The 21,378-nt window shown below is 33.3% G+C and overlaps 1 protein-coding gene across 9 annotated transcripts in view; it reads right to left on the bottom strand.

The window, feature by feature from the left end:
- Positions 1–214: 214 nt before the first annotated feature.
- The window catches only part of LOC125683333 (uncharacterized), a 42,024-nt gene continuing 20,860 nt past the window's right edge, over positions 215–21,378 (bottom strand). For 6 of the 9 annotated variants that reach the window (XM_056158843.1, XM_056158838.1, XM_056158839.1 and 3 more), the window contains 7 exons: positions 17,093–17,200; positions 16,871–16,976; positions 14,069–14,196; positions 12,570–12,626; positions 1,787–2,155; positions 754–828; positions 215–591 (listed from right to left, as the gene is read on the bottom strand). In XM_056158843.1, coding sequence (XP_056014818.1) covers positions 482–591; positions 754–828; positions 1,787–2,155; positions 12,570–12,626; positions 14,069–14,196; positions 16,871–16,976; positions 17,093–17,200 — 953 coding nt within the window. In that variant the 3' untranslated portion in view covers positions 215–481. Of the gene's footprint in view, positions 592–753; positions 829–1,786; positions 2,156–9,816; positions 9,857–12,569; positions 12,627–14,068; positions 14,197–16,870; positions 16,977–17,092; positions 17,201–21,378 lie in introns of those variants that run through there. The other 3 variants (XM_056158844.1, XM_056158846.1, XM_056158845.1) reach the window with 3 other exon arrangements.

Below are 21,378 nucleotides of genomic sequence, written 5' to 3'. Positions count from 1 at the left end.
CGTTATGTAAATTTATACACTAATATATATATATATATATATATATATATATATATATATATATATATAAATATATATACATATACATATATATATATATATATATATATATATATATATATATATTCCATGTTTCGTTCAATGCTATACAAGAAATAAAAATAAATTCAGAATCTACACTGAAAATGCACAGATATATATATATATATATATATATATATATATATATATATATATATATATATATATAAATTGCCTTTGACATTTGTAAAATACGTATTTTATGGTTTATCCGTCTCGGATGCTTTCATCTTTAGATGTAAAACTTATATGGTACCAAGTTTGATTCAACATTTGCACATCTCGACAACTTATGTCTCTTCAGTGATGCTCAAGCCGAAATTTTGTAAATCTGAAATAACAATTAACCTGTAAGAACTAAAAGGGAAAGCAGAGTGCCAAAGACTTGAGTCACATTTGATTAAATCATAGGTATTGTATAAGATGTCAAACGATGCTGTAAATGTAGATTGATATCTTCCTGTACATCAACTTCTAATGTATCCTCTTCCAATTCTGTTTCGTTCAATGCTATACAAGAAATAAAAATAAATTCAGAATTTACACTGAAAATGCACAGAGATATAGATTCATAAGATAAGAAATCTTAAGAGCATGGTTTCCTCTTATGCACCGTAATGATTTAAATGAAGTTTGCAATTAGAATTAATCTAATGAGAAACAACTAATTACCTTTTGTGTAATGATTAAGAACAAATACATCGTCATAGGTTAGTGATGCATCTTCTTCATTTGACGAATTAGAATCTGTAAAAAAAACCACTTTATTAACGAAGGAAGTACATGATACTTCAAATAGAAATATAACTTCTTTTTTGTTAAAAATAAATGCCTCCCAAACTCCCCAAATTGAAAGTGCTCCAAATCCAACCCCCTCCCCTTAATGTACTGCAAGATATTGAAGAGAAAGCATGAGCCGGAACATATACATTATACATTGCAGTTTTTGCATTGAGGAAAAATATGGAGAAAAGATTTAACATCATTGAGAACAATGTCATTGTTGTATATGATAAAAAATAATGACTGTTGTGCTGAATTAATAGTAGGAAAGTAAACATACCCTGGTATATGAAAAAACCCATAAAATACTCCTCTTTAACCCAATGTAAATTGCAGGGAAATGTTGTATCCCTGGGTTAGAAGAATGTGAATATCATTAAATGACAATGAAGCATAGTGCAAAGTCTTAAAATTTCAAGGCTGATTTTGAAGAAATGTTCACGAGTTATTCTACATTCTCAACCCCTCTTAGAAATGGGAAATAACAAAATCACCCTGTCCCGAAATATGCACATCTACAAATGACAATGATAAATTGTACAAAGTTCAAAGTCGATCCGATACGCCATACAGGAGGAGAAGTGTTCAGAAGATTTTGCGACAGACAGACGGACAGAAAGTAACACAAAATAACAATATGTCTCCCCTGAAAAAAGAGGGAAACCATAAAAGAGTTATCAAAGATACCCAAACAAATTCCAAAGATGTTTTCGTGATTTTGTTACTTATCGCTTCCAGCAAAATACAGTTTGGCATCACCGTTCTTAAGCAAGTGTTCACAGAGAAAAAACCTACGTAACATTGAAATTGGCGATGTAAACAGCTTACATTTTGCAAACTTTCTCAACATAATCTTTTTTGTAAGCTTACTGATATGAAAATCCTTAATATACCCTTTTAAAAAAGTTCTTTAACCACCTACCTGATAAAAGCATGTATTCCCTTTCCTTCCCAAAAGCTATTTTTATCCAATCTTTTGTATCAAAATCCTTTGGGAAAAAACAATATGTTTTTGTTTCACCTGATTCCATCTGAACAACAACATATATTTTTATGTTGAAGAAATCTGCTGCAGTTTGTATTCCTAAATCTTTCCGCCAGTTCCCTGTGATGCTCATATGTTTAAGATTTGGTTTTAAACAGTAGCTTGCATATTTCTCATGAAACTCCGAGTTATGGATTTTCCTTTTCAATACATCTGTTCCCTCCTTTTCTGGGTTCACTGTTTTGCTCAAGATCTCAATGAAATCTAAATCCAATTCAAGGGGAGTAACAATATCAGGTGTGTCAACTGAAATGGAAATACACTTATAAACAAAATTGAGCAAGGATGTATTCGTATCATTAGTATCAAAAGTAAATCCTATGCTGCCAATGTTTAAGTACATGTAGATTACTAGATGTAGAAAGTGTTTTACATCGTGTGTGCCCAACTCTCTGTTTTGTATTGTTGTGGGATGAATGAGATTGACCACTGTTCGTTATCTTCACCTTTCATAGGACACTTAGTGATATTTGCAGCAATATAATATCTCTATCGTTGATATTTTAAAACCGTCTCAGTATAACTTTTTACATTGAAACTTTTTCAAAATGTTCAAACGTTTTATGGAAATATATTTACAGCTTTTAATAGATTCAAAATGCCATATGACATAAAAAAATAATAAAGAGAGATGAGTTTCTTAACCAGTTTATATGGAACAACAAACTCCTTCAATATGAATCGAAAACACTATGTTTTAAAAATTGGATACAGAGTGGAATTTTACATCTTAAAGATATTTTTGGTGAACATGGAGAAATGGATACTATAATGTATTTTATAGATAAATTGAGAAAGAAAAATAACATTTTTTGTTTAAGAATGATGTTGAAAAGTCATCTTAAATGTTAAAAGTAGATTTTCATTCTCGGTGTTTATAAATAGGAAATTTCAAAAGCCATTATATGAAAACAGATGGAAAAATGTTTTAATAAATATGATTCTGAACATGAATCGAATCATTCTCTCACCAGAGGTCGCTTTACTCAAGCTTCACATACATCTCTGTCAACGCTTGGAATCACGTGACAATAAAATCACATGATATAAACAATAGTTCCCGGTTTCCTTTCCCTTTAAAAGTTCTGGTAACAGGTGATGACATCAGACTCTTTTCATAGCCCACTGACACTTTGATAAGTACATATTTACCATTTAGCTGTTTGTCTCTTATTTCACAAGTTTTATCGTATTTTTACAGCCTTTCTTACTTTTCATTCCATGTTTACATTCAAATCTTCACCACGTGGATGTCCTACATTCATACGCATATTACGAAGTTATTCCAAATTTAGGATCAGAAAACGGTGATTTTAAACATCAATTTAATTGCACCTTAAAGCTGTATGGTTCGAATTACAAGACTTTTTTCCATCTCGTAAAAACGCTATTAAATCCTCGCACGTATGTAGTTATGAGGCTGTACGAAATATCAAAAATTATTTCACCTGTTTTAACCCAAATTCTTTGATTTTAAATCGATGTTTACAAATAACCGCGTCACTCTGCCATTTCAAGTGACAGTCACGTGACCAATTCAAACTTTCAGATCATCGGTGGTCTTATCTGTTTAAAACTGTGTATTTTGTTATAACAGTACCGTACCATAAGTTTAATAGAACTAAAAATATCAAATACCTCTTAGTAATTCGTTGTTTTACGCTCTTTCAGCCTTAAAACTAGACAGTTGCGTATGAGTTAATACATCATGTTGGGATTCCCCTGACGCGCGTGGGTCTATTTATAGACGTCTCTTATGGGATGATTTATGTGTACCCACTATATTTACTTTCTAAATAATATTCGCACTGTTTTCTTTTACATGCAGATGTTTCCAAGCATGTAATTAAGGGAAAGTTAATAACTTTATAAAGTAATTAATCTGCTTTAAAGTAATTATGTACAAAAATAATACTTGACAATCGGGTCATACAGCTTTAAACATTTCAAAGTATCACTAAATATTTAGTCGAAAACATAAATATTGGATATTAATTTTTTTTTACAAGATTTCTGTAAAAAGCCGTTGACAGAGGTGTAGTGCGTGGAGCGCACGGAACTCTGGGTAGAGAATGGAATCGAATATGAAGAACATCGATCTGAACGAATATGAAACTAATGTATCCCGATCCCGATGCTTAATTAAAACAGAATTGTTTAATTCCCTAAAATTGTAAATAAATGGATGCTATTCCAATTCCTTATTTTAGATTTTGTTAGCTAATAGAGTAGTATGTAGATTGCTGATACAAGTCTTATAAATGTTCGTTATCCTTAATCAAAGCTATACAAAAATTAATATTGTTCTTCGAACTGCCAAACAGGCACAAAAGCAGACATGGTTAGGCAGGGTCAGGATTTTCAGTCGACTTTGACTTAGAACTACGTGGGACGGATGCGCTTGAGAAGACATGGAATTTCTCCATGACCTGTGTTTCTTCAAGGCATTGTCTAAAAATATTTAAAATCATCATCAAAAGACGATTTAAGATAAAAGAAACATGCATGTGTCCTGAGAACTAGAATGGGTGCGTGGTGTGTGGGAGAAGGACGTGTACGTTGTATGTGGATAAGAGAATGCTTGCGTAGTATTTGAGAGAGAGGATGTGTGCATGTTGTATGAGAGGGGGTATCTGCGTGGTGAGAGAGAGGATGCAAGGTGAAGATAACGAACAGTGATTAATCTCATAACTCCTATAAGCAATATAAAATAGATAGTTGGGCAAACACGGAACCCTGGACACACCAGAGGTGGGATCAGGTGCCTAGGAGGAGTAAACATCCCTTGTTGACCGGTCACACACACCGTGAGCCCTATATCCTGATCAGGTAAACGGAGTTATCCGCAGTCAAAATCAGTGTGCCAGGAACGGCTTAACAATCGGTATGAAACACGTCAGACAGCATTTGACCCAATGCGAGGTTGTACTGACGAACTAGATCGTTATAACGACACGATGAGAGAGAGAGAGAGAGAGAGAGAGAGAGAGAGAGAGAGAGAGAGAGAATGTGTGTGAGAGAGAGAGAGAGGAAGTGTGTATGTGATAGACAGAGGATGTGTGCGTGGAGAGAAACAGAATGTGTGTGTGGTGAGAGAGGGGGTTGGTAAAACTTCTTGTTTGGTAAATTGAACACATTTCCCCCGATCTACCGCTAACTCAGTTGTTACACAACTTAAGATGTATGGACATGGAATTCTCGTCCTGAATGCCGAGGAATGCCACATAAAAGAATGAATGAGTGTTGAAAGCGAGCTTAAAGACTTACTGGTTTAAAACAACGTTCAGTACTGTAGAAATGGCATTTTAATATATATATGGTTATACAATCGTAGTATACTTTTAGTTTAATTGTTTAAGTGTATCATCTTTACCGAATTTCAAAACAGGCGGATTAGGTGCAAGCCCCCCCCCTCTCCGGATATCTATGCAGTGTTTAGCATATTTTGTATCTCACAAATACATGTATTTAATTCTATTAGTAAAGTATAATATCAAAAACAATGCTTTTTTCATCAAAAAACTATGACATTTCCTGACCCACTAAATTCCGATCCTGGATATGTTTTGAATATTGTAGTAACGTTAACTGTACATTTTTCGCCGTTTACAATTTACTTTATGAATAATTAAGTACTTGTGTTGACATATTTATGGCAGTTGCATATTTAAAATATAATTTACTTAGTACTGATGAGTTCGTATCATTATTATTTGAGAGAAAAGGAGGGGCGACCGCCACATACATTGTAGATGAAGTGGCAACTGCCAGTTAAATTATATGGCGGCCGCCAGATGAAATCAGTGGCGATTGCCAGATAAATTAGGTTGCGGCCCTCAGATAGTGGCAGATAATAAGTGGCGGTTGCCAGTTAGATTAAGTGGCGGTCTCCAGGTAAACTAACTGGCGGTCGCCATATGAGTTAACTATCTCCACTTTACTTTATTCAATGGTCATATTCGAAATGTTCTTTCCAATCGGGATCGGGATGCATCAGTTTCATATTAGTTTCATATTCATGTCCGTCTTCATATTCGATTCATGTTCAGGAACATCTCTAATAATATGTTGTACGGTGTGACCGTTGAGACGAGCGAAGACCCTTAACATCTTACAACACGACTTGAGCCAATTCATTTCAAAACGCAGGAAATATAGCGCGGTTGAAGTAAACAGTGCATTGTGACGTCATCATTAACTGCGATTGTTTTCTTTCAAATCAAGCAATTATCCACAACAAAACGTTTGAAGCTATGAGAAAGCTTGTCTGAAATTTAAAAACGTTTATGGTACTTTCTAAATGATCTAATTATTTTAATTACGGAATTGTAAATGAAGTATACCGCAGTGATGGCGACATTTTTCCAGAAGCATTAGGGGTAATACTCATCTTTTTTCAGCTGATGAAGAGCAAATCACGTGACTCGTATCTGTAATAATTGGAGCGAGCTCGTTGCGTCGCTTCGCTCGCCATCACTTATTCTACTTTGGAAAATATATATATCACAAACATGAAAGAAATATCTGGGAAAAAATATTAGATTTAACTATAAACTATTTAATGGTACGTTGAACAATAATGTATATGTAGGTAAATGGAACAAAGATGTGTTTCCATTATGTGAAGCCTGCAATGTAGATGAATACATGAAATATGTTTTGTATGAATTCAGGAGAAAATTTGCTCCTTTTCGAAGTTTGAAATTACATGGGAAACTATTGTACTCGGATATTATAATGAAACCAGCGAAAAAAAACACCCAACCTTTTTGAATAACCTTTAATTATATCTTTTATATAAAAAAGGCCCTGGGCCACATCGCTCAACTGAGTCACCCTGGCCCATAATTAAATATGTTCCCTATATACTCGCATGTAAAACTTTGATTTCTGTTGTGGTCCCAACCTACCCCCGGGGGCCATGATTTTTACAAACTTGAATCTGCACTATGTCAGAAAGCATTCATGTAAATGTAAACTTCTCTGGCCCAATGGTTCCTGAGAGGAAGTTTTTAAAGATCCTCTCCATATATTTGTATGTAAACCTTTGATCCCCTATTGTGGCACCACCCTACCCCTAAGGCCATGATTTAAAAACAAAACAACTTGAATCTGCAATATGTCAGAAAGCTTTCAAGTATATGTCAACTTTTCTGTCCCAGTGCTTCTTGAGAAGAGGATTTTTAAAGATATCCCTATATATTTGTATGTGAAAGTTTGATCCTTTATTATGGTCCCACCCTACCCCCTGGGGACCATTATTTTAACAGACTTGAATCTGTACTATTTCAAAAAACTGTCATATGAATTTGTAATTTCCTGGTCCAGTGGTTTTTGAGAAGAATATTTTTAATGATGTTCCCTATATATTTCCATGTAAAACTTTGATCCCCTATTCTAGCCCCCATCCTACTCCAAGCGATCATGATTTTCTCGAACTTGAATCTGCACAATGTCAGAAAGCTTTCATGTAAATGTGTACTTTCCTGGTCCAGTGGTTCTTCAAAAGAAAATTGTTAAAGATTGTCCCTATATATTTGCATGTTAAAGTTTGATGTCCTACTGTGGGGGCCACAACTTCCGGGGGCCATGATTTTAATAAACTCGCATCTGCACTATGTCAGAAAGCGTTCATATGAATTTCAGTTCTTCTGGCTCAGGGGTTCATGAGACGAAGATTTTTAAATGACCCAACCCCATTTTTACATTTTTGTGATTGCATGTATATCCTCTTTGAAGGGTACATTGTACATGGCCAATAATTTGAACAACTTGAAATCCCTTTACCAAAGGATGCTATTTGCCAAGTTTTGTTGAAATTGACCCAGTGGTTCTGGAAAAGAATTCGAAAATGTAACAAGAGGCCCATGGGCCACATCGCCTAATTTAGTTACTTTGGCTCATATTTAAAGATTTTCCCTATATATTCGCATGTAAAACTTTGATCCCTATTGTGGCCCTTATACCTACCCCCAGGTGCCATGAGTTTTACAAATTTGAATCAGCACTTTGTCGGGAAACTTTCATGTAAATGTAAACGTCTCTGACCAAGTGGTTCTTGAGAATATTTTTAATGACTTTCCCAATATGTTTTTCTGTAAAACTTTGATTTCGTATTGTGGCCCCATTCTACCCCCGGGTGCCAGGACTTTAACAAACTTGAATCTGCACTATGGCATGAAGTTTTCATGTAATTATCTACTACATAAATTAGTATAACTGAGTACAATGGAAAAAAAACCCCACAATCCTTGCAGTTTACTGAAAGATCACCAGAGATACAAGACAAAGTCATTCACATTGTATTATTTTAATCACTTGTAATGTATTTTGAAAACCTTGTGCTACATGAAGCATTTCACATATACAATAATTCACATCTGTCAGTGAGTTAGAATAGATAGTTTTGATTCCATTCATCATGTGACGTATTATTCGTAATCAATTTACACATTATAACAGAATCTGAATAGGCTATATTTTTATGAATGATTATTTAGGATATCAACTGTAATTTCTGACTGATATCTTTATTGTGAAAGTCAAACATTTGCTAAATAGAATGTGGCGTATAACTTAAAAATGTAATGTATGTTTGACGTCATTCGTGAATGTGATATGATAATATGTATAGTGATTGGTGTATAGAGTATATCATTATCAAGGTTCTTTTTACTACCCCTTTTACATGTAAAACATTTTCCCCATCAATTGTAGAAAGCTCCTAGATTGGAGAAACTCCCTACATAAGATTGTTAATTTGTGAACTTTAACCCCCCCCCCCGGCAATTGGAGATCACACAGATTGACTACCCATTTATGTTTTGCATATTTAATTTTGACTTTTGATCATTGTCAGTTATAACTTTGAAATGTGTTGAAATATTATAAATATAATAATAATAAAAATCCAAGGTATCACTTGATTTTTAAAACTTACTAATTGTATCAGTAATATCAAATGTATTATTATAAAAGTTCTACCCTTTGTTTTATATTGTCTTGTATATTTAATACCGACTACGGTAATTTTACTTTTGGAAGACCATTGTCATTTGTAACCATGAAATTTATTGAATGAAGTATGAATTTGATATTACTTAAATAACCTAAATGTATAGGTACATTTAACCTTTCTTGTAGATGTTTTTCAAGAAAAGGGCATTATTTAAATTCATTTGATTTTCAAATGCCAAGCTCAATGATATGCTTTAGTGGTATTTAATAGTCTATTTTGACATACGTGTAAAAAAAATATTTCCTAGCCTGCTCTTGGAAGGTTTGACCCTTCAAATATGTATTTTTTCTCCATATCTGAGAAATTGGCAATATGCCAGTTTTTAAAAGTTGTCTACCCTTTGATATGTTGGATGTTTGATTATGACTTACATAAATTCTGGAAGGTTATTGTCTGCTGTTGTTATGCAATTCATTTCTTGATGTTTAACTTTAATTTTGGCTTAAAAATATAAATATACACATGACATTTTTCTAGATTTTTTAAAACAGGCATTATTTAAACCCTAATATCTCATATGATTTTTAAATGCCAAGCTAAATAATATGATTTGATACTATTTAGTAGTCTATTTTGACAGTAGTATGAAAATGATTTTTTTCCTAGCTCTGACCCTTCCAATATGCCATATTTTAGGAATTGTCTGGCTTTTGATGTGTTTCATGTTTGAATATGACTTATGCCGTTTTTTGTAGAGGGGTGTATGTTTTAACTTTGAAATACTTTTGAAAAAATAAATTTGATTATTTAGTTAAATAAATTACATTTGATTTTTACCCTTTTTCTGGATTTTTACATATAATATTGATGAAAATATGTAAAATACAGTTGGCGCTGCGTATGGCGGCCATGTTGAAAATAGCAATGGGGGTAGGGGGTGTATGCTTACCTACCCACCAAATCACCAAATTTCATCAAGATGTGGTAACCTACAATTTGGACGGTATTGCATGATTTTTTTCTAGAAAGGCTCTTAAATGAATATATTTTAACAGATATGCATTACGAAATGAATTTTTGATATGCATTATGAAATACAATTCCATGATTTTTCTGATGTATGAAATAAATTACGATTATTGTGATGTATTTGTGCATTATGGAATGATTTTTGTGATTGTTCTGATGCATGGTGATTTTTGTTGTGTATAGGTGTATATGAAAGGCACTATGATTGTTATGATGTATGTATAATTTCCTGATGTATGATATGCATTGTGAAATGCATTACGATTATTGTGATAATATGCATTATAAGAAATGAATTTTACTGATCCTTCTGATGCATGATAGGTACGCATTACGAAATGCATTACAATTATTATGGTGTATGTATGCATTACATGAAATGATTTTTTTCTGATCTTTCAAAACACAAAGAAAAGGAAATCAAAAGAATTTTGATATACAAAAATGTCGATACATAATATCTTCCTAAAATCATGACATCATATATAATTATTTTGCCTTTACGGTTTCTGTTGCCTAGTGGTGAGAGAGCTCAATTCGCAACAAAGTTACCCAGGTTCGATTTCTTGATGCTGGCGCCACGACGTTTCAAATAGGCAGCGACTGTTCATATGTTTCATGTTTCTTTATTTCCGTGAGCCATGCGGCTCATTGGACTTAATTACATACAATACAGTTTTAAAATATAACAACATACAGTATATGGAGAGTGCATAAATTTAAATAACATTCCAAAGTGATATTGTTTAACATGCAATCATATGCATGCATATATCCATACATTATAATACTGATTAACAAAAAGTACATTAAGTAGATATATAATAGTCTATTGTACTAATTAGCAACACTTTCCTTACGTAATTTTGTAGCATATTTAAGATATTTACCTAAATTACTCAGTTCTGTAACGTTATTTACACTCAGTAATTTTATAAGTTTATATACACTTGGTTTTACATAGTAGAATTGTTTAATAAATCTTTTTTTTTATTTCGTCATATAAAGGACATCTTAGAATGAAATGAAATTCATCTTCGATATCATTTAAACTACACTGTTTGCAAATTCTCATATTTCTGGGAACATTATTATGTCTACCAGTTTCTATACATAATGAATGTGATGACGTTCTGTATTGGGTAATAAGTTGCTTACTGTACGTGTCTAATGGTTTTGTTAAATAATACTGTATACAAAAATTGTCAACAAGATGCCTATACAGCATACACTTTGGTGGATTTTCAAAACTACACATAATTTTTTTGCATGTACATATCTATTATTCTGTGCTCAATGATTCTATAAATATATTGATTCCTTCTGTGGTTCCATAAGTAATTTAAGCCTAGATTTGACAGTTCTTCTTTAATATTAGTTAACCAATTATTATTATAAGTGGACATATCTTCGTAACAAGCCTTTAAAATACAATTGTCTGTGTTCTTTAGTTTTATCCAATATTTAAAAAGTTTTAATTTTCTCTTAACACATAAAGGTAATCTTCCTAATTCACAATAGACCATATTGTTACATGTTTTTCTATTTACACCCAAGACATTCTTGCAAAACTTGATATGAACTTTTTCAACATCTGGGGCTTTAATTTCGATCTCTTTGTAAATAGATGTGGCGAATCCGAGGGACTTGATTACAAATTGATATGCCCTTAGTTCATGGGTTTTCCCCAGTAAAATTATATGGATCTCACACAATAAGTAAAATACAGAGAACTAAACATGTAGTATCATTCAAGCACGAAGCTAATTAAGTCTTTCCATTTTGTTGTTTCAAATTCTTAAGTTAAAGAAATCTTAAATAAGTCAGGAAAACTATATTCGTCATAAAGTCTCGTAGATTTCATAAAATATCAGCTTAGCATGGAGGAGAAAGTTAATATGTATTGCATATCTAACTTCAGTTTCCTAAGTTTAAACATAGTGGGGGAAAATCCGTAAAAGTATATTTAGTGCAAAGTCCCATAGATCTCGTAAAATCTGTCACCTGTAACGAAACTTCGTAAATCAAAGCGTGATGGAAAAGTCTGGAAAACGAAGTTGTGATAGACAGACAGGGTGTAGACCAGTTGTCCCCTCTGGTGTCGTCGGTAGGGGACTAAAAGAAAACTCTCTCTCTCTCTCTCTCTCTCTCTCTCTCTCTCTCTCTCTCTCTCTCTCTCTCTCGTTGTGGGGACCAAAATTTACTGTATCATATATAATTCTTTCATTATTCCAGAAATAAAGCGATTTTTAAGATTTACTTTGGCTGCTTACTTACAATGTATGATATATAAATAAATCACAGCATCTGAAGCAATCTCTCTTCGAATTCATCTTTAAAGATGCTCATATACATGCCATATGCATTTTTTATAAGTAAGTAAGTAATTTTTATTTAAGTCGGAATAGTGGACAAGTAACATTAGCTAAAAAGTTCTTTAACAGACTATATAACATAAAACATAAGAATAATATTAAGGTTTAGATTAAAAATTAAAATTGAGGCAAGAAAGGCTGGGGTATACATGAGCTACGTTTACAATGTCATTCTCCACACTACATGTAATTCAGGATATAATTCAAAAATTGACTGTATGCTGAGGAATCTCGGACAATATTCGGTAAAGAGTCCCAGAGCTTTACTGCCTCATATCTGAAAGATTTGATATCATACCTGGCTGTTCTTGATCTGGGTTCGTCAGTGGCAATAGTGTAAGGACAGTACTAATAACTGAAAATGGACATAATGAATGAGTAGTATATTGTTAAGTTGTCCAATTTGCTTATATGTTTGCCTAGCCGTTTAATAAAATTTAGCTATCTTCCTGCCTTTTAGCAAATATATATAGCAGTGTTTTGAAAGACAGCTTAAAATCAATAGTGATGCCCAATAGTTTCACCTCATCATCACAGCAAATTTTGATTCCACTCAAATTAAAGACAATGTTTTGATTTGTTTTTGTTACCAATAAAGCAAACTTGAAACTTTTCTGGGTTTGCCTATATTTTGCTTGAGGGAAACCATTCAATCAAAGATTTACTGCCATCTTGAAGTGCTGCTATAATCTGGTCTAAAGATTTGTCCGATTTTGAAAAAGTGTTATGGTGAAAAGATGAAGATAACAGTGATCAATCTTAATAACGTTTACTATTAGTCTAGTATTTGATTCATCGGGAGAAATGGTAGGGTAATTAAAGTGTTAAAAGGTCATACGTTTTGATGTTGTTGATTTGAGTAGTAAATAAATTCTGGTTTTGTGATTTCAATTTACTAAACGTTAGAATCCACATTTGATTTACACCACTTGTAGCATATGTTCTGTCGCAATACGTTTGAAGTTTCTCCTTCACAGCTGTTAATGTTACTGTTTCAATGAGAAGCAAAGATAAGGGACTTGGTAGAACAAATACTGCATCTAGAAATGTATATCTCTTTTTATGGGTTTTAGTGAAACGAAGGAATGTAGTATAGGTGTGGTAATTAATATTCATGCGTCCCATTGATGTTGATATCAAATGTGTTTAAAACTGAAGCATGATTTTGAAAAATTTCATCTTCTGAGAGGGCACTTGGAGTATAAATACGATTACCAAAGATAAAATACATGCCTTGCAAACAAAGGCAATGTTGTTGCACGCTTTGTCAGCTGGACGCAAAACATATTCCTCATGTAAACTATATATATTTGATTCATGTATCACTTATGCGTTTCTAAGCACGGAAGGATGAATGATACACACTTTTCTTCTAATGTTTCTGATACATGATTTTATTCCTACTATACATTTTATCCATTCTGACAAGGTGTCAAGTTCTTGGTATTTAACCCATCGTCTGACATAATCTTCGACAGACTTCATAAGAGATGACGTTCCGTCGCCAATTCAATAACCAGGGTTATCTGAATTTCGACCTTTTAAAATAAGTGATTTCAGGTTCTCAACCTTTATATTTTGCTTCTTCTGAACTAAATCAAAACAGAAATCATTGGAACAATGACAGAAAACCGTAAAGGACATACAGATGAACGGATGGAAACAACAAAAATATACCGGAACTTTTTTAGACAGTGTCCGTGTAACTGCGTATCAAATTGTATATTCGCTCTTTTCCTATAGTTGCAGTCATGCCAATTTCTTTAAGCATATTTTCAACATGAGAAAAGTTCATACCAGGTTCTCTTCGTTGTTTCCGCCATTTCCGTCGTTTGTAATAAAATAAAATCACACAAATGAAAACCAATATGAAGATCACAGCTATTGGTGCATATAAGACAGTTCCTGTATCACCAAATTTATTTCTGGAAAACAAAGCATGTGGAAATAGATGCATAAAAGAATTTCTTTGTATAAATGCGCATGGAAATTACAACGCGAAGAATGAGTTTCGATCAAATTCAAAGATGAACGAAATAAGTGAGAAAAGCAACGTTATTCATAGGAAGTACATGTAACTATTGTTAGCGCAATCGGGCAATAATACGGCTAGTATTTATTTGCAATTCATATTCAAATCAACAGCAAGCTAGACGTATACACTCTTTACGCTAGTCCGATTGATCGATACAAGTCTTCAACTAAAAATACCTTTTCCCGATCAATCGATATAATTTGCTTCGACTAAAAATAATCAGACTTCTGTACCTCAATACGAGTTGATACACGTTATAGATAACGAATAGATCAGATGGCAGGAAACGGGTGTTTGGTTCTGGTATATGTGGGTAGGAGGATTACATCAAAGCCTGATTATGGCAGACTAATGCAAATCATTTTTCCATTCGTGTCAATACTTGTATTTCTTAATGGAGTGTTAATAAATTAGGGCCCTAAATCACAGTCATGTAATCTATACATACGGGTGCTGGTGCACAAAACAAGCTCTGAACAGGTGCCCCTTTCTCGATTTTCTCATTTGGCTTAATCCACACAACCCCCACACCATCACAGTACCAAAACGAGAGGATTTAGACACTATGCACTATTAAGAACCTTGTTTGCCCTCCTTGAAAATCTATCTTTTATATGAGACCATCTAACATCCATCTCAGCTACAGACCTTTTGCTGGACCATGCGTGTTTTCACCGGAATTTCTTCAGCAACTGTGATCTTAGTTTCGTATTTGCACCCATCTATATGCTATGTATCATGGTGACACCTACGTGCACCCATCTATATGCTATGTGCCATGGCTTTAACCATCTACCAGTCATCTTTGTATCCGACTTCAATGTTTCTACATCATACACTACTGGAAAAGTCGATGTAGACCATTGTTTTTTTTTTTTTTAAATTCATTGATCATCATTGAATGTGTAAATTATGATGAAAATATCGAACATTTAACATGTCACTTCACATTGTCGGAAACCTACGGTCGGTAGCGCTTCTTTTACCTCCCGTGAGACACAACGGGAAATTTTGACGACCGAGCCCTGTAACCCCGATCTTTGATAGTGGCACAACCAAACACACATACTTTCATGGGCGCCGCCATTACTGCTGACGCTTCGATTTCCGGGAATACTTACCGTGACTCCAACTGGTCCTCGATATGTCATGTAGGGTCATACATTTTAATGAGTTATGCGAAAATATCGGCGTTGTGTCCCACGAGAACTAACATAAGAACGATCGACCGTGGGTTTTGACGATGGTAACTACATTTACTTCTGAATATTGAACGTTTATTGATGGACTTAATTGGGAATATTGGTTATTGAAAATATAATAATAATAATAATAATAATAATTAGTTTTATATAGCGCCTTTTCCAGCGTATGCTGCTCAAAGCGCTTTACAATAATCAGTGTACATTATTACCCCGGCAGACCTTATATCAATCAAGAACTTTCTCAGCCTTCTAGGAAGCATACAGTGCAAGCTGTCATTACAAGCGCTAGAGCACTAACATTCTAACAATATCTTTCACTGTCTATAGCCAGGTACCCCTTTTACACTTGGGTGGAGTGAGGAAATACATGTAAAGTGCCTTTCCCAAGGACACAACGTCAGCCCTGCCGCGGCCAGCACTCGAACCCACGACCTTTCGATCGAGAGTCTGACGGCCTAACCACTAGGCCACCAACGCCACCATGGAATATAATCATCCATGTCTCATTGAGAATTTTCATTAATCATTGGATACATTGCATTGTATTCTGTTCTGTCATTTATATTTCAGAATAAGTAAAGCCATGACAAAAACTGCCAACACACTTGTTTGTTTGCTCTAATCTGTCGAAATAATGTCTTTTCCGTGATGTTGCACGTGATTTTTTGGTTCAAAACACGTAATATAAATGAAAGGTGAAGATAACGAACAGTGATCAATCCCATAACTCCTATAAGCAATACAATATAGATAGTTGGGCAAACACAGACCCCTGGACACACCAGAGGTGGGATCAGGTTCCTAGGAGGAGTAAGCATCCCCTAAACAAAAAGATCTTTAAATTAGCATGTCTACCACTTTACATCTGTATCCAAATTTGAAAAATAAACATTGTTCAAACAAATCCCAATCAGTAGAAGTGGGGAGAGACTACTAGGCTGGTATACACGTATTACTTAATTTTCCCATAGCAAATAATGATATAATTAAACTAGTACACCAACTCAGTTTGATACACACGTGCACAATGCATAAAACACGATTTGAAATGAAAGCGCTATAGCTTTACTAAACGTCTTCGTGTTTCATTTTTATGTTTTACCTATACTTTTACCGATCATTGCTTAAAGTAACTATTATCTATATCTATCTATCTATCTATATATCTATCTATATATATATATATATATATATATATATATATATAATTATTATTGAAGTATATACATGTACACACTGAATGTGATACATATATCTTAGTGGTGCCTAATTACACAAATGTCTTCCAGGTCACTATGAGCTATTTACGTCAACTTTTACTACAAGTATATCAATATTGAATTTAGATCATAATTTTACTTTTCCCTCGCTATGGTCACATTTTCTCTTTGGTAGTTACTGGATGACGAATTAATTTCTGTTGAAATTGTCGTTGGTGCTTTGATATTTTCATAACACTCCTGATCTGAAATCATTATCATCATCATCATCATCATCATCATCATCATCATAATCATCATTTTTTGATGCATATAAACCACTGTTAAATCAATAACAGTGCATGAAGCAAGATTTACTTACACATATAACTTTCTTTAGAGTTGTAATCGGATGGACATGACGTACAATTCACCACGTAGTGTTCTTGAACACGTGCTCCCCCTTTGTTAAATTCTGAACACAATCGACCTACAAAGAACACAGAATACGCCAGTTTCGAGATAGGAACTCTCCGGTTTAGAAGGCGCGTATAGCCCGCGAGTTGAAGCGAAAGTGGGACACATCACCAATGAAAACAATAGCGACGCGTTAAAAATAGACATGTCTTTAAACATAGATTCTTTGCTAAAACCGCAACTCAAACAATTTCTTATTGAACGGGGAATGACTGTTAGTGACTATAGTGTCCATCAGCTTCGGGAATTAGCTAAAAAGGCCGTGGATTTAAAATTACCCGTGTTGAAAACGCCCGATGACACCAGAGACTTTCTTCGTCAGAGAAACCGTTTGATTATTGATGGAAAAATCATTGAATTTCCAACTGTTTCATCTCCGGAACTGAATAAATGGTCTGAGGATTTAAAACATATTCCAGTTTTTACTCAAGCTGATGTGTTTGTTTATTTGCTCTCTAAAGCCAATGCTGAGTGGTCTCCTGTCCGTCTTCAACATTACAAGTCTGAACGAGGTTACAAATTGTTTAAATCTAATACATCCACTCTGTTCATTGTCATGAGTTAACTCACAACCATCTATATGTAAAATCGCTGTGTGTTAGAGAGACTTCACAGTCAGCTGATCCATATAGGACATGGTGCCTGCTTAATTGCACTGATAGGAGTTGTACCTCTGCTGGCACTGGGTAAGTAATGTTCAATATCAAAATTAATTATAACGATTAAGTTTCACACTACACAATTTCAATTACGTTTTTTTTTTATATAATTATATATATATATTATGAAATAATCAGAGAAAGTAAAACTGCTCAATGTCAAGGATAATATTCTGTTTATTAAATACATTCATTAAGCATGGATATTGGCTGATCATGCTGATAAGAATACACGATATATAGATAAGTACTCCAGCATTCTAATTGTACAATATTAAAGGGACTGGTTCACATTTTTTAGAACAATTTTTCTTCTTCATTTTTTGATGTTAAAACAATAAAATATAACTCATTTCAAGTTTCAATTTATTCAGGAGTAAAATATCACAGAATGTCATGATTATAAATCTAAAATCACAAATTGAAACCTGACATAATCATTGCACTATGCAATTATAACAATGTAAAAATAAATAACCTGGAAAAGTTCAGGATAACATGACACCAAAGGTGAAGATAACGAACAATGATCAATCTCATAATTACTATAAGCAATACAAAATAGAGTTGCATGGGCAACTGAACATGACATATTATGTTATCATTTAACAGAACCTAAGGATAACCCATAACAGCTGGAATTACCCTATTTCCAATTATGATTACATAATTTAAATACGATGAACAAAAATAAAAACAACAACAACAGTAAACAGTAAAAGTTGACAACCAAAACTTCGACCTTCTTAATGTAAGGACAAGAGCAATATTTCAGCCTTGACTATGTGTTATATAAACAAGAATTGAGTTTTGCTTCTCAGCTTTTACAAACTATTGAACTGTTAATTTTGTAATTCAAAGCATCTTGATAATGCTTAAAAACAAATTTTGATTTTAAATGGCACATATCACCTAAAGTATACTTGAAATGTGATGGAATATATCAAACTTAGATAATTAACCAGATACATTTCAACACTTCTTAAACAATAACATACATGTACCTTGATCTTTGTATATACACAACAAATGATAAACTCTCTATAATAATAAAGTTGCCATAACTTTTTAAACATATTGGGCATTACATTTTGATCATTAACAGTGAAAAACAAAAATGTGTGTGTAATTGTGAATCTGATCACCCGGCCTTTATTGTAAGAAAACTTGTAGTAAACATATTAATAGATATATACTCTTTATAAGGATATAAAAAATATGCATAGCTATCATGTAAGAGAATATTTGCAGCATAAAAATTTAATCAAGATTATATTTTAAATAAAGTATATCTTTTTATACAGAGATGATGGTGGATGTAGACATGTTGTGGCATTATTGACCTTATTGTTCAGTTTGACTTTGTGGTCAGAGAGGCATCTTGATAGGAATTCTGAAACATGTACTGACAGGAAATGTATGTGGGATGTTCCTCGGAAAGAGTCAAAACCCAAACTATTGGATGAAATTGAACAGTCAACTGAACAGTCTCGTATTCTACCATTTGAACACAGTTTTGACTCGACAACTCTTTGTACAAATAATTGTGATGTTGATGGTATGCTTTTAGATTTAGTTAAAGGTTTTGACACTCAAATTATTGAAGTTCTTGACACTACTGCCAATGATAACAGTGAAGAAAATGTACCCAAAACCCTAAAGCAATGTATTTCAAACTTTGATCCTAATGGAAATATATCAGTATTTGACTACCTATCAACATGCATAGATGAAAATGATTGTAATGAAATCAATAGATTAACTGACCACCAGTAAGAGTCAGTTAACTGTTACCAATACAGATATGATAGAATTACTTCCTCCATCTTACACAATGCTTGTCATTATAAAGGAAATGACCCCAATAATTATATAGTAAAACAGATTTTGAGCAATGAATGTACATCATTTTCAACCCCTGCCACTATTTATGGTAAGGAAAGAGAAGTTTTGGCAAGAAATTTATATGAAAAAATGTATCTTGCAGAACACAAAGGTGGTAAATTGAAAACTTCAGGTCTTATAATTGATTCCAGTAAACCTCATTTAGGTGCTTCACCAGATGGAATTTTACAATGTAAGTGTTGTGGGACAGGAGTACTTGAAATTAAATGTCCATACAAATTCAGAAATTTCACTGTAGATCAGATTTTCAATGAAAATTATCATGTTCAAAAGGATGAGAATGGGTGTATGAAATTAAAAGAGACCTCAAATTGGTACACACAAATTCAGACTCAAATGGCAGTTGCAAATGTACAGTGGTGTGATTTTGTATTGTATTTAGAAGGTGATGTCAAAAATGGAAAACACAAAATTTACAGTGAAAGAATTTACTTTGATTCATCATTGTGGAATTCATTGTTTATGAAATCAAAGATATTTTTTGAGAAATTCTTACTGCCAAAGTTGAGTGGAATGTTGTAGAAATATGATGTCCAAAGTGGGAATGCATGCAATATATTGTTGTATTGCTATCAAGATATACATAAATTGATTTCAAGATATTTTCGGATTATCCTTATATTTTATGTACATGTCTGAACACAAACCAAAATACATGTAGATAATGATTGATAATGAAGTACACATTATTCTTATTTTAAGGATATAATGTATTTTTATGATATTAATTAAGTCAAAAATACATGTACTTATCATACATCAATTTCATGTATAAAATGCTGAATAAACTGCATGTTTCTTTCAAAAGTCTACAAATGACTTAAACTATTTTCTCACTAATTTTGGCATCAAGTTACAAAGAAATGCCGAAATGTTGATCATTTGATTAGTTACAGGTTTGAGTGACCATGGAATAATATTTCCTATAAGCCTAAATAATTTAACTCTCTGTATAGCTCTCTCTACATGTATTCTAAGTTTTGCTATTTTGCGTGTTTGTTTTATTTCGCTAACATTGAGTCGTTTCTTTTTTCCCCACGAACACTTTCTGGTAAAAGGAGGAATGTTCAAAGTAGCTTTTCTGTCAGTGACTAAATCTCTTATTGTAAATCCTCTATCAGCCATAACGTCATCACCCTCTTCCAAAAAATCTAAAAATCCTGAATCTTCAGTAATATATCTATCAGATACATTTCCACCATAAAGTTTGGATACAAAAGTAATATTTCCAGAAGGTGTTATAGCAAGCAAACATTTTGCAGTGTTTTTTTTACTTATAAGTACTATATGTAGCTGCTTGAGCAGTTGGAGATCTTGGTTTTTGCAAAAAAAATTCAGTGCAATCTATTATGGCACGAGTGTTGGGGTACTGCTTCCTAAATGACAATGGCATACATTTTTTAACCTGCTTTCTAGATGGCCACCTCAAAAATTTTCCAAATACATTGGACGTAAAAGTTATCCATGTAATAAAAAAATCTGAGAAACTCTTGTTTCAGATATTCCAATCAGATCAGCAATAAAAAATTCAAAGAGGCCTAAACGCAAACGAACAAGGGTAAGGATAAATTCCTGGAATAAAGTTAATTTTCGTGCTGGACCAGGTTTTCCACGTCTGTTTCTGTGA

The sequence above is a fragment of the Ostrea edulis genome, chromosome 3, assembly GCF_947568905.1.
Source record: "Ostrea edulis chromosome 3, xbOstEdul1.1, whole genome shotgun sequence".
Classification (NCBI taxonomy): Eukaryota; Metazoa; Mollusca; class Bivalvia; order Ostreida; family Ostreidae; genus Ostrea; species Ostrea edulis.
Note: the sequence above shows the minus strand (reverse complement) of the source record. Positions and strands in the feature narration are given on the sequence as shown.